Source organism: Lepisma saccharinum, chromosome 5 (assembly GCF_977018435.1).
Source record: "Lepisma saccharinum chromosome 5, izLepSacc3.1, whole genome shotgun sequence".
In the NCBI taxonomy this organism is placed as follows: domain Eukaryota; kingdom Metazoa; phylum Arthropoda; class Insecta; order Zygentoma; family Lepismatidae; genus Lepisma; species Lepisma saccharinum.
This window is the reverse complement of record NC_139233.1, coordinates 82,248,339-82,263,613: the sequence shown is the minus strand read 5'-3', so window position 1 is coordinate 82,263,613 and position 15,275 is coordinate 82,248,339. Positions and strand designations below refer to the sequence as shown.

Here is a 15,275-nt window from a genome sequence, read left to right as displayed (position 1 = left end):
CAGGTTCGAATCCCAGCCTGGAAATTGATGTTCTTTGTGAGTTTCCTTAATCAATTTCATTATATCAGCATCCATCTGCATGATTAGCCAAAAGTGGAAGAAAAGCAATGCTAAAATGAAAAAAAAAAATCCAATAAAGAATCATGTCCAGGTTAGAAACTATCAGGAAGAGATGCTAGTTATAGATTAACCAAGAGAAAAGAGACGGGTGGAATTATCCTCGCAATCAACCCCTAAAGAGAGTGGTATACCTTACGGGACGGTCGGGTCATTGCTTAAAAAACTGAAAAGAGAGAAAAAAGATTTACAAAGCCCTGACTAGAAATTGTCAACTCCTGGTAAACTGAGATGTGCTCGACAGATCAAGATTGGTATTGACAACATGGATAAGTGTATACTGCAAAGGAAAATCCATGGACTGTATGTAGTGAGAAGAGAAGTTTCTAAAATATTGAAACTCTTAGCTACTGCTAAGGAAGAAATTAATTATCAGGGGGAAAAACAGGAAGACTTTAAATTTTAAAAATTTAGGAACTCTTGCTTAGCTCTGGTTGAATGAAGCAACATTGTTGTTTGGAGAGCAAAATATATTCGTGCGATCAACAGATTCCACAACGAAGGGAGGCCTGTTGTTTACATTGATGAAACCTGGATGGATCCTAATTACAAAGTAAAAAAAAATGTTAGCAGAGTGAAGATGTATCAGGTGTTTTCCGGGGCAGAGACATCATAAGTCACACCGAGGGTTCCATGGGGTTTGTTCCAAATGCATTTAAAATATTCCAGGTCAAAACAACTTTTGGCAATTACCACAACAAAATGAATTCAGAGAACTTCGAGATGTGGTTGGAACAGAAACTTATTCCGAATCTTCCACCTAGACCTGTCATTGTTATGGATAATGCCTCCTAGCACTCACTTCAAACCAATACAGCCCCAAACACTAAAAGGTAAGAAACAAGAGATTCAAGAATGGTTATTAAAAATAACACCACTTTCAATATCGAAAAAAACAAAGTAAGAATTCTTGGTGAAAGTTAAAAATAATCTTCCCGATCCGGTATATCAAGCTGATACCATTTTGAAAATCTACAGCCAGCACGTCCTTTGACTTCCACCATATCACTGCAACTTGAACCCCTCTTGAGTACATATGGAGCACCATAAAGTGTAGAGTTGCCTCATGAAACGTAAGTTCAAATTTAAGAGAAATTAGGGCTCTTACCAAAAGTGCAATAGACAGTGTCACAGTGCAGGAATGGGAATGTATGTGCCATTTGTTTGGAAAAATTAAATCAGATCTGCATATTTGTTTACTTTCAAACCTTTCACGGCACAAGCCAACTTCTAGATTTGCCAACACAGGGGTGAAACACATGTCTCTGCAATCCTTTCCCTTGCCCTAGTGTTACGAGCTCCTCTCCTAAACATTTGACACTAGCGTCACTCCTTTCTGGCCAGGGTTTCAAATAGGTTGGTGGATATATACTTCTGGGCAGTGCATGTAACACGTGTGGGAAGTATGGGCACATTGTGGAATCAAAGCAGAAAAAAATCATATTCATTTACTCCCTTGTGTGAAAAAAAATTAGCTTCTAGAAGCATATCACTAGTACTGTTAGATCATACGAGGATCATTCGGAAAGTAACTGCCATTGTGGCGTTGCGCTAGTAGTAGTGGGCAGAGCGCAACCGTTGTTACGTCACGCAATCTGTGATTCAGTAAGATTCCAGCTGTGCTAGTGAGAGCATCGTAGTGCTGCGCGTGTGCTGGTTATAACGTCACAAAATGTGAGCTGCCATCAAAAATCCCGCCAAATTCGAGATACGCAATCACTTCTGAAGTTTACTGTAACACTTTGCAGAAATTGAGAAGAGGCATCCAGAAGAAACGTCGTGGTCTGCTGACATTTGGGGTCGTGTTCATGCATGACAACCCTCGCCTCACACAAGACCTTTTCCGCCAATTCAAATGGGATGTTTTTGATCATCCCCCGTACATCCTGGACTTGGCTCCTGATTTTCACCTGTTCACTCACATGAAGAAGTGACTTGGGGCACAGCACTTCGCTGACGATGAAGATCTTCAAAATGCTGTGACAGGTTGGTTGAAGTCCCAGGTGGCCGAGTTTTATGCAGAATGGTAAGTTAGTGAAACGCTATGACAAGTGCTTGAATTTACATGGCGACTATGTTGAGAAATAGAGGACAGCTGTACCTTTCAGATGTAAAGTAAAAATTTGTTGTATCTATGCAGGTTTTATATTTATACCCAAACGGCGGTTACTTTCCGAATGAGCCTCGTATGTATATTTTACACAATGAACTGTAATCACTTTCTCTCATCTAATTCTTAATTCTTCTGATTTTTTTTCTGTTTGGGTTGAACACTAACATAAAAATATCCTAACTGAAGTGTCACCAAAAAACAATACAAGAAAATTTAAGGTCACCTTTCAACAAAGATCTTTTGTTTAACAGTAGAATTTTAATATGAACATCATCATACAGGCTATTTGATATATATATGCAGACCATGTAAATGCAAAGAAGGTTACGTAAGGTTAGGTTGTTTTGTTTTGACTTGTGTGGCATCTTCAAAGGTAACATTTTTGGTCAGATTTCTACTTCCGAAATCAGAACATTTGACATTTAAAATTCTACTCACCTTTAACTATTCCCCACACAGACTTCTTGTACTTAACTTGTGCATAAATGATGAGACATGTTTCATTCTCTCCAAGTCTTTTTAGACAGTAGTGGTGAGCAATATAGAATGCATCAGCATATGGAATTCCTGAGTTCACTGATTCAGTGTCTATTGCATACAGGTATCCTGGTTTACTGCAAGGAAGCATTACCTGAAAGTGACAAAAACAAGTCACATTCAAATTTTACATCCGATTCACATTATACTTTTACCGCATAATTGTTGCACTAGGGATGCACCGAAGCAGATTACCTATGTGTGAATGTCGGCCGAAATTGACATATCGGTATCAGCAAAAATCTAATATTTAAATTCCGTACTGATAATACTAGAGTTTTACCTTTCAATAAGTTATATATTTTAATTTTGTAAGATACACTGAAAATTAGGTTAATGAATCTTCATCACTTTGGAGTTTTTAAGATAAAATTATTGTAAATTCTCTCAGAGGGTCAACCTACCCCATAATCAGAAATAGAACAGTGCATTGCTGAACCGACTATTCTACGTGACCAGGTCCAGTGTTGTATTGGAAATTCAAAAATGAGTATCCAAAACTGAAGCAAGTGGCAAGAAAATACTTGGGCATACCTGCTGGGTCAGTATTCAGTGAACGAGTGTTAAGTGTTGCTGGACAGATTTGCATTAAGACTAGAAGTAGGTTACTTCCAGAAGTACTTCCCAGCATAAAATTTACAACATTAAGAACAGGAATTAATTTGCATTTCAAAGAACTGCTTGTGTACTAATGTTAAATCTCTGAGAATATACATGTATATATATTTAATATGTAATTAGATATGTTTATAGCAAATTTAACTTTGTCATGCTGAAAAAAAACATTACATTCCTGTTGATTGATCTTACGTATCGAAAACAGTTCAATATTGGCATTGGTATTGGTTCTAAAATTTATCTGTGGATACATCAGCATCGGTAAATTTTCAGCTTCGTCACATCCATATCTTGCACCCTGTTTTTTCTAAACAAAAATTGGTTTAGAACCTTTCATCGTGTAATTGTTGCATCAAATAGTGATGAACAAATTGTATCTAGAATGCATGGAAAACACATGACACAAAAATTCACATCACTCAAAGTAGAGGATATTGTGGATGAGTAACTCAGAAAATTTGATTTAGGTAAATATATGTTCTAGTGTTAAAAATGTAGTAATTTGTTATAACCAGAAAATGCTCTGAGTAATTTAAATACACCTACAGGTTCAGCAGGTGGTATTTTTAAACCACAGCCTGATTATAGTCAGTATCAAAATTAGGTTCTAGTTTGCATGCAACAGCTTTTGGCAGTGAAAAAACTAATTATGAAGAAAATTCAAGCTTACTTTCTCTTGTATGTATGCATTGTTTGTACTGTAGAATTATTTCTCTTGTAGCATGTGTAGTCTACGGTTATTACAAGCATAAAAACAGTTTTTTGTTTTGATGTTTCAGGGGAGCACACGCTCCCTTCATCAGACGTTTATTTTTAGTTTGATTATAGATATAGTAATAACAATGGTTCGAAGTTATAACTTTATCTTTAATGAAACTACAAATAAATGTCTGATAAAGGGAGCGTGTGTTCTAATGAAACTTCACAACGAAAAACTGTTTTTATGCTTGTAATAACCGTAGACTACAAGAGAAATAAAATTCAAGCTGACAAGTTTTATTATTTTCTAAAATAATTCTTTTCTCTAATCAATCACACCAAGAAACTGCAAAGAATATTTTTTTATTCTTACTAGTACAGTTTCACTTCAGACAAAATGAAACCAGGTTCACTTTCATTTTGTTAGTGTGATAAATTCCAGTTTACAAATTCAATTCTGCTTGGAAGATTACATTAATTATACGAACCTGTGTTTCTGCTACTTGTGCATGTCTTGGACCCATAGTCTGTGTCAATGTAACTGTGAATGACAATTGGCGGACCTTTTGCCCTGTTTCAGCATTTTGTTGCCAGGGAGACTGAATGATGTCTGTAAAAAGAAAGACATTATTGGAACATTAAGATATGTGAAGAGTGAACTTACATACTGAAGATCTCTTTCTATAATATGATGATTCTTTATTTCCCGATGTTTCAATGCAAATATAACACACTTGAAAAAATATTCAAGGGGCATACTGAAAGTAATGAGCAACAATTATATATATATATAAAAAAAATCCATCAATATGCGCAAACCAAGTAAATCATCTCAAAAGTACACACTTTACTGAATGCATCGAGGTAGTGTGACTTCATTAGTTTCAACCGCATGAGCGCAGGCAGCTGTTTCAAAATGGCTAACAGTGATGTTTTGTTTCTCAATATGCTGTGATTGAATTCCTTGTTAAAGGAATTCCTGCTGCTGAAATTCAGAATATACTTCAGCGTGCATATACAAATGTATCCATGGGTGCTAGCAGTGTTAGATGATGGGTAAAACATTTTAAAGATGAAACCAAAGGCATCAAAGATCAGCCTCGGAGTGGTCACACACAAACTGCCTCCACGGAATGCAACATGGAAAGAATTTACGATATCATTAAAGAAGCAGAGGATAAAATTGCAGCAATACTTGAGATAGGACACAGTGCAGTGCACAAATTGATTGCAAGGTTAGGCTATCAAAAAATCTGATGTCACTGGGTCACACGTTTATTGACTGCAAACCACAAAGTGCAGCGAAAAAACACCGCTCAAGAACTTCTTCAGAGATATCGCAATGAAGGCTTTACCCTCCCTACAGTCCCAACATTGAATCCTGTGACTATCATCTGTTTGGTTTTGTGAAGGAACAGTTACGAGGCAAGCAGTACCAGATGACAGAGGACATGTACAAAACAAAGCAGTGTCAGCGTCTGCAAGCAGCTGGAATGAAGTTCTATTGTAAGGGTAGTTTCAAGCTTCCAGAAAGGTGGGAAAAATGCATGCAAAGAAATGGAGACTTTGTTGGAAAGTAAAGAAAAGTCAGTAGACTTTTCAGGGTGGCTACAGACAAGCAGAAATGAAATTCACTGACTTTTCCAGGTTTTCCAGGACAAATTTTATATTTTTCGCTGACAATTATGAACTAAATTCATGTTTTTGTAAATGAAAATAATAAAGTCATACAGATCCAGGTATGGATTGTGTTAAGTACTAATATTATCTTCAGAGAAATTGACATCATTTCTCTATGATTTATATTGAAACGGCAAAATAGAGAGTTTGGAAAATTATTGCAAATCACAAGCAGGCACATATCTAGAAATATATTTCAGGGGGGAAGGGATCCAAACCAAGTATCTCATAAAAATAATAATAATAATGTTTAAATTCAAATAATTATATTAAATTGAAAATAAGTATAAATAATAATATTAAATTAATTAATATTATTTTTTATTACATGAATAGATAACAAGACGGTATAAGGATACTGATATAACAGCAGGTATTCATTATCTAGCTTACGTATAGTAAAGGTCAGCAGAATTTGTAAAAAAGCAACTCCTCTGGCAAGGAAATTAATGTCAAATAGATAAAGAATTGAATATTTACTGAGTATCAGAATAAAGATGTTAGATCCAGTTGACGAAAAGTAAAGTTCCTAGTAATATTTTATGCATATTATTGTAAGTAGTAATAAATCTTGCATAAATCTTCTTTAGTACTGTCATTCATCCAATAAGTTCAGCAGAAATAAATAACCCTCAATTAAACAAATATTTTTTTCATTATTTAATTTTAGTACTTAGTAAGTCCTTAGGGAGGGGAGTAGGGTCCGGACACCCTGGACACCCCTAAATATGTACTTGGTCTCAAGCAATTCGCAGCTTTTCGAGGCAAAAATGAGAACACATAGTGTCTGGCACCAATACCCCTAAAATCCCTTAAACCAGACTGATTCTTGGGATTAAATGTTCCGAAAGTGACACAATAGAATTGTACAAAACAAAGTGTCATAATTACTTACATTATCAATGGAACTTCTCCTTCAGTACACATATTCAAAGTATATCGAAGTACTGTGAAACTAACAACACACAGTTATGCCATTGTTGTTGGCGAAAAGTGTATTTACGTAAAGTGTATATATGTATTAAAAATTTAAGGCAAGACATTTATAGAGGTGAATCTACTGCATTGTACAGGTGCCTGTTTTAGCTAATCAAATATTAAAACAAGAACTCGGTGTTGGTAACAGCTTCTGATAGTTTATATATGAGGGGCATCCAGAAAATAAGTCCCAATGGCATCTGTTACGTGGCGCTAGCGGTCAGAGCAGGAAGTTTCCAAGTCAGTGTTATTGATTTACTATTCGGTGTTATTTTTCTCGAAATTCGGTAGATGAGCATTCGATCTCCTGTCAGAACCTCACCATTTTGATATGTGATGCGAAGCGTTCCGATAGAAGTTGAAAAATTGTGGGAATCATAGGGTTTCATGTAATTGTCGGAATTATTCCATGTATAACATGTATTGTAGTTTTCTCTTGGTTACAATGTTGGAAAACATCCACGTTCTACATGCACAATGTAGAATATTTTGTTTTTTAAGCTTAAAAAACACAAGAATGTTGGATTTCGCAGTATTTATAATTGTTTATCAATTATCCAAAGGAAGAAATAGTGTTTTTTTGTTTTGGCTAAAAAACAGTTTTAGGGGCAAAAAAACCACCCTCAAATGTCAAGATGAGGACAAATTAAAGTGGAGATCTGACCCCTGTGTTCCCCTCCGATTTCCATGAAATTTGGCAGGTGTATAGAGGGGCCCAAAGGAAGAAATAGCGTTTTTTTGTTTCGGCTAAAAAACGGTTTTAGGGTGCAAAACCTCTCCTCTAATTTCAAGATGAGAACAAATTGAAGTGGGGATCTGACCCCTGTGTCCCCTCCGATTTCCATGAAACTTGGCAGGTGTATAGAGGGGCCCAAAGCAAGAAATACGTATTTTCTTGTTTCGGCTAAAAAACTGTTTTAGGGGGCAAAACCTCCCCTCTAATGTCAAGATGAGGACAAATAATTGAAGTAGGGATCTGACCCCTGTGTCCCCCTCTGATTTCCATGAAATTTGGCAGGTGTATAGAGGGGCCCAAAGGAAGAAATAGTGTTTTTTTGTTTCGTCTAAAAAACGGTTTTAGGGGGCAACCCCCCCCCCCCCCTCAAATGTCAAGATGAGGACAAATTAAAATGGGGATCTGGCCCCTGTGTGCCATCCCGATTTCCATGAAACTTGGCATTTGTATAGAGGGGCCCAAAGGAAGAAATAGTGTTTTTTTGTTTCGTCTAAAAAACGGTTTTAGGGGGCAAACCTTCCCTCAAATGTCAAGATGAGAACAAATTGAAGTGGGGATCTGACTCCCAAACCACGTAAATCTGGCATAGGAAGAACACGCTCATATAATTGGAACACACACAGCACAGAACTGTAGGATTGTCGGTACCAAACGCAGTGCAATTGTATAAAGAATTGCCGAATTCATAGACACCGTTGTTCCCAGATAGGCATGGGCATAACAATAGACGACCAGAGCAGGGTAACGGAGCATCAAAATAGCCACACACGGGAACCATAACCCTATCAAGCATGACCTAGATATCATATAAGTGATATCCATAGCCAAGGACACAAGAGGATAGTTCCACAGATGAATACACAGCATGTATAAAACATTTATTACTATCAGAAAGTAACACAAAACGTTATGGTAACCGATCTGCCAACACAAAGTAAAGACAAGCACCTATGCATCATATTGAAAACTGTCCCCATTGTTGCTTCCACGGTGCCAATGTACATACTCGTCACAGTAATGGTACTCCTAAAAAAAAAAAAATGATTTAACCATAATGTTTGGTTACACCATGCACGTCTGATTACTGCACTGCACCACAAACATCACATCGGATTACTGTCACCACCAAAACAGAATGGCACCGGATTCTCAAATGGAGGTGGCCTTTCGGGAAGATACCCACTCTTATATACTGTGCGTATTGGAAGATGGATCGAAACCTGGGTGAGGACAACTGGTTATGTGTGAGTGATTGTAGTTTGATAATGTTATTGCGTAGGTGGAGATTAATGTCACTGTGTAGTAACAGGACAAGATCAGAAAACAGTCGCACAAAATTTTTCCAAATCCTAAATCCATACACATCTAATGGTTGGAGAGTGCCAGTCAATCCTTTAGGTATTGTCAACAGAGTAATGTTTTTGTCCCGTGGTGTCACCTCTCGCATAACAATATCACTATGTCCACTCCACGAATCCAATAGCAGAGCACCGAAATCACCTGTGTTTGGGAAGTACACCTCCTTGAGCCAGGTCTTAAAGTGATTTGTTGTCAGTTTCCTCGGTGTAGAGGCTGCAATGAACACATTTGCTGGACGGAACAGTGTTCGGTTGACATAGGGTCCAAAGGTATCTTCAGGTTCCTTCAGAACAACGAAGAGAGGATACAATACCTCTCCCACAGCCGAAATAATTGGTTGAATGAAGTAGCTGTGTGTTGTGGATGCAACAGATTGCACGATAGTTTCCACTTTCTTCGTTCCCTTAATAGCTAGGGTGCGACCACTGTGTATTTCTAAATTAAAACCACTTTGATCAGAGTGAAACACATTTCCGACAGGGTACTGTGCAATACATGATTTAACAGTATCCACAAAGCCGTCACGTTCGTTCTGAACATGTTCCTCCTTGCCAGCAGATGTGCGTGTAAATGACTTTGGTGAACTTGCGGGATGTGCTTTCTTGAATTTCCAAAGCCAAAACCGTGACACTGTAAACCGAGGAATGTCCAATTCAGCTTTAGCTTGCAAAGCCCATCTCCGAATATCAATATCATGAATTGGAACCTGTGCTTGCATGGCATCACTAAAGTTTTCTAAAACGTATTTTGAAACCTGACACAGCTTTTCTTTCTGTGTTCCTCCTGCACCTGCTCTTTCCATCTTCGTAGTTGCCGTGTTGAGGTAACCTTCTTATACTGATTTTGCACGGTGGTCAGAGACAAATGTTGCTTCTGTCCACTCCTCCAAAAGTCAACTGCTCTTCGTTTATATCCAATGGATACAGTATGTGGTGAACAATGGTCGGTATAGTGTTCTTCCGTGTCATCAACTGTATCTTCCAAAGCGTGTGCATATGTATCGTCTTGCTGGTCAAAGACCAAGGAAGTAGCAAATTCAACGATGTACGCAGGATTTTCGGTACATCTTTCAATGATGTCCTTCACAATGTCTGCGACATATGCCTCCTCTGCTGTTCAAGGAGATGGGCTACTGGCATTAAATGCCTGTATTAAAAGTGTGACCACATTCACTACATTCAACATGGTACCTCCATACAGAACGATTGTCCTTATTTTCTTCTGTGAGCCTTTATATACGGGGTCACACATACAGAATTTGTATTCATGATGTCTTATTGTACATACCATCCCACTACAGCACACCTGATAATTGTGTTTAACTGTGGCCTCCTGGCACCATTTCACGTTTCCTTACTCTTATCTCCTCTGCTTGTGAGGTATCTCCTGACAGACTGCCCATAGGTGATAGGTCGTGGTGGGTGCGTTGCACATGATTTGTGTCAAGCATGTATCGTATGTTATGTAATGCATTTTGTCACATTGTATGCTCTCGCGTGGCATATTTGCCTTTCTTCGTCTCGTCGGTGATAGCTGTCTCTCCCAGTGAAGCACTTCATATCTCAAATGCTCCACTTGTGTATCTGCCAGTTTTTTTTTTTGCCAAAACAAAAAAACACGTATTTCTTCCTTTGGGCCCCTCTATACACCTGCCAAGTTTCATGGAAATCGGAAGGGGCCACAGGGGTCAGATCCCCACTTTCATTTGTCCTCATCTTGACATTTGAGGGGAGGTTTTGCCCCCTAAAACCGTTTTTTAGCTGAAACAAAAAAACACGTATTTCTTCCTTTGGGCCCGTTTATACACACACCTGTAAAGTATCATGTTAAACGGAGGGGGACACAGGGGTCAGATCCTCACTTCAATTTGTCCTCATCTTGACATTTGAGGGGGTTTTGCCCCCTAAAACTGTTTTTTAGCTGAAACAAAAAAAAAAACACGTATTTCTTCCATTGAGCCCCACTATACACCTTCCAAGTTTCATGGAAATCGGAAGGGGACACAGGGGTCAGATCCCCACTTTCATTTGTCCTCATCTTGACATTTGAGGGGGGTTTTGCTCCCTAAAACTGTTTTTTAGCCGAAACAAAAGAACACTATTTCTTCCTTTGGGCCCCTCTATACACCTGCCAAGTTTCATGGAAATCGGAGGGGGACACTTAGATAACCTCCCTTGTCAGTGGCAGATTAACAATCATCTCTCATGAGTTTAAATAGAAAGGACAGGGGGGAGGGGAGGGGGTGAATTGCAATGCGAGTGTAGCAGAAAACTGAGGTTGGGAGCATGCACTTGTCAAATGTTTATAACGTTTACAAATGTAGGTATCTGTTTCACTTAGTCGTGATATTATTCAGTAGATATATCCAGATTTGTTGGATTCTTCTTGACAATGAGTAACAGTTCAATGTCATTGTAAACATATGTTAACCTGTGCAAAACCAGTATTATGCAGCAAGGGGGGGGGGGGAAGAAAACCTTTGTATGCACTGCTGCATGAACCCTTAAAACTCCAAGCTTTTTTGCATACAGAAACAACAAAGGTGGATCGACCCTTGGTATTGTTTAGAGGTCAGAGTTTCTTTGTTTACGTAACGTTCGATTATTAAGTGAGCCAGAAGTGTAATAAAATTCTAGTGGAATATTTACAGTGGTGAAGCAAATGAATGCGATTTTTGCTGGATGTTGTATCCTAAAAAGGTCGTAAAACACAAAGAAATATCATACTGAGACATCGGATTAATAAGAGTGCATATCATGCGAATTTTGGGATGTCACAAATGGCAAATTTATTTATTTATCAGAAGATTCCAAATACAGAATGAACTAACAACCAAAAATAACAAGAAAAATAGTAACGAACTAATATTACATGTGATAAAGTGACATATATTTTGGCTCAAACAGCCTTCTAAAACGTGCTGATTTTCAAAAATGTCTGTTCGGTTTATTAAATTATTTAATTGGCTGTGCAGCCTGTAGAACACGGAAGAAATGTTGAACTGCTATGTCAGACAAAAATCGAATGCATATAAAGTTTGTTCAATGAACTATGGTACCACACACGAGAAACTCGCATGTACAGTCACAGACACTTTTGGGTTGCAACTATCCCATTGAAGTCGATGAAATCGTTACTACTCAGAAGTGTCTGTGACTGTACAAAGCTCTGGTTATGCATGTGATTTTTGTCTGAAGACATAAAACAAATATTAATTCCATAAGTGTGCCATGCATGCGCATCTTGTACTGAGACATTTTGTCGAAGTTCGACATTAGTCGAAAGGTGATATACGTAGAACAAGGATCGCATGCATCGATGGAACCTAAATGTTTGTCCAAGTGCTGTACCACGACATTCAACAAATTACAGGGTTGCAGAGCGTCCTTATTTGTCTCTGTCCCTTCAAAATGTCATACTACGACATCCAACAACTATCGGACGGCGCCACAGTGGTGGTGCACCCCCCCCCCCCCCCATCTGTTGACAGCTTTGTCCCTCTACTACTCCTACAGACAAGAAATAATGATAATTCAATGCATTTTCCCTAATATTTAGAGGCTTATCAAAGTTTTTCTGCCCCTCCGGAAATTTCTCCCCCCCCCCTCATATCACTGGTTTCTGACACCGTGGTTGTGATGCGTAATAAAGGGGCCTAAAAGTTGACGCTGAAACTTAGCAACCAGATTTTCTGTTACCATGCAGGGCTTCCTAACAACATCTTCCATAGAAACATTCATTTCATAAAAAAAAGTAGTCAATCAAGACAAAATTCCCTACATTTCCCTGATTTTTTTGACCTCCAAAATTCCCTGACTTTTCCCGGTTTTCCAGGTCTGTCACCACCCTGATGATGTAGCATGTTTTTCTTTAATAAAAGCAAACCTCGGTTGATGAGAAATTGTTGCTCATTACTTTTAGTATGCACTTCATATACCTAATGACCGAAGAAACAGACATCTTCAAGGAAATGACAGAATTTTTTGCAACAGTTAACACATAAAGTATTAAAAATTATTGTAATAATTGGGCATCCAGAGCAGAAGGATCAACTGACATTTCCATCCTGTTGGAACTTCTGGAAATTGCAATGAGTGGGATGTGCAGGTTGTAGGATACAGCCATCTAAGTTTTCCCTGCCTCAAGTCACCTGATGATTCTTCCTCTCGTGATATCAGTGAAATGGGCTCATTGAGCCACAGTCATCTGGTGCAAACCACTTTTACATCAGCACACGTAATAAAATGCCATGTCAAGTACCCTTGTCTGGCTCCTTTGGACATGCACTAACTTTCTAAGGCTGAAAGTAACACCTTGTCTGTTGCCAAAAGTGACAGGTTGAAATCTATATGTTATCCTCAAACAGATTTATATTTAGTTGTCAGATTGTTATTCACAATAATTTGTATTGAGTCACTGCCTTTGGGATTTAATTCGTCTCTTGACGTCACCAGCTCACGTTGCACTGCTATCCCAGGAACACACTTTCTTAGCTTGTAGCTTGTTAACTTATCGATGTGGTCGATTCCTGTGAATAAATCAAATGTCTCGTTAGCGGTTAGAATTAGGTACCTGTGTGAATACCCTGGGTTGCCTTAACTGCTGATGATGATGGTGATGCTGGTGATGACCAAACGAAAGGTCCTGGTTAGGTTTAGGTAAATACCTCTCCCCCTTACAAGTTTCTGTAAGAATCCTGAGACAGCGATGTCTTCAACCAACGAGTAAGCAACCAGTTGGCGGGACAGTTGGGTGGAGAGCACACGAGTAAATACCCAGTATGTCTCCTTGTCTCTGTGAAATTTTGCCGCTTATATAGCCAGAATTTGTTGATTGTGTTGCAATGCAGTATTCATCTGTCTGAACATCGCTAAGGCGATAATTTAGATATTAGCTCTTCTGACTTTCCATAATTTATCACTAATACGCCAAAATTATCTTTAAAAATATTCTGAGATTATAATCTTCCTTAATTTCTGCAGTGTTATTTTTTAGTGAAATATAATTAATATTCGCTGTTCTAATTTTGTTCAAAATGTCATGTTGAAAAAGTGGCCATCATAAAGGAGAGTCCTAACTTGCATATGACAGGAAAGTGGTGCTCATAGAGAGGTACCTGTCAACCAACCAGTCTGTTCGGTTGGCATAACGACTAGCTACAATTTGCTCAACACTAACTGATTCTTGACATGTTTCCAATGCCATCATGCAGACAATGGAAATACCAATTGTATGGAATTGTGTGTAAACAAACAAGGAACTGGTGTAATGCAGACACCAGCATTGAGCCACCACCTTGAATGTGTTTTTCCTCCTTCACTACAGGCAAATATGGTATTGTAATTTTCAATACAGGCAATAGATGTTTTCTTCCATTCTGTGCCCATTTATCTTATCACTTCTCACCTAATGGCATAAATAAGTAGTATCACAACTCATGGCTCTACAGCCCTGGAAGGGCCTTGGCCTATTTCTTGACTGCCAATCTCCCTCCCACAATCCTACCTAGAGGTGTGGAGATCTTCAACCGGTAATGGGGTGAGGTGGGGTCAGCACATCGAACCCTCAGCTGTTACAGATTTCCCAGACCAGGTTACACAACTTACTCGTAGCTGCCCAATTCCTCACGATGGTGGGTTGTCACTGATCCTATACACAGGCCGAGAACCCAGGCAGACTCGAACCCATGCCATCCTGCAGTCGGAGTCGAAATAACAGCACCTTAGAACGCACGGCGATGGAGGAGGACAAATAAGTAGTCAGGGTGGTTTAATAAAGGTCAACGGAAAGGAAAATATACATTAATAATAAGAACAACAACAAATTTCCTCTGATCCATTTCTTGAAATTTTTGGAACAGATGGATGGCAATGTAGTGAATATGCCAGATATTTCAAGCATTCAAACTTCAGTCCATGAATTTTAGCCATGTTCAAGTTTACTTGAATCAGCTTAACACATGAAGAACTTTTAAGAATGGGACAAGGAGATGGGAGTGCTGATGGATCTGTGATGATTAGACCTTAGACTTTTAGGTTCCTAAAATAGACTCTAAAAATCCTAAAATAGGTTCTAAAAATCCTAAAATAGGTCCTAAAAATATTAAGTTAGGTTCGAAAAATCCTGAAGTAGTTTCAAAAAAACTTACAATAGTTCAAAATTCCTAAAAATTCTGATTAGGTATAGTCACCAGCAATGAAAATGGGACACCTATATCCTGAAATACACACTATCTTGCATAACATTATGTGTGATGCCTAACGCTATGGCGATGGCAGAACTTACAATTGGAAATTTTCTATTAAAATCCACTCTTCGACGTATACTAGTTAGGCAACTCCGCAGTTTTGTCTGTGAGGATCATCTTATATGCTGAAATATTCGTTTGCAAGGCGTGAATGCCACAAAGCACCGAAATGACGTGAAAGTGAGCAAGAC

General features: G+C 38.4%; 1 protein-coding gene across 4 annotated transcripts in view; it reads right to left on the bottom strand.

Moving 5' to 3' along the window:
• The window catches only part of GramD1B (GRAM domain containing 1B), a 178,264-nt gene that overhangs the window by 76,232 nt on the left and 86,757 nt on the right, over window positions 1–15,275 (bottom strand). For all 4 annotated transcript variants that reach the window (XM_083122716.1, XM_083122714.1, XM_083122715.1 and 1 more), the window contains exons 10-11: window positions 4,573–4,694; window positions 2,669–2,861 (exon numbers count right to left, since the gene is read on the bottom strand). In XM_083122716.1, coding sequence (XP_082978842.1) covers window positions 2,669–2,861; window positions 4,573–4,694 — 315 coding nt within the window. The remainder of the gene's footprint in view (window positions 1–2,668; window positions 2,862–4,572; window positions 4,695–15,275) is intronic.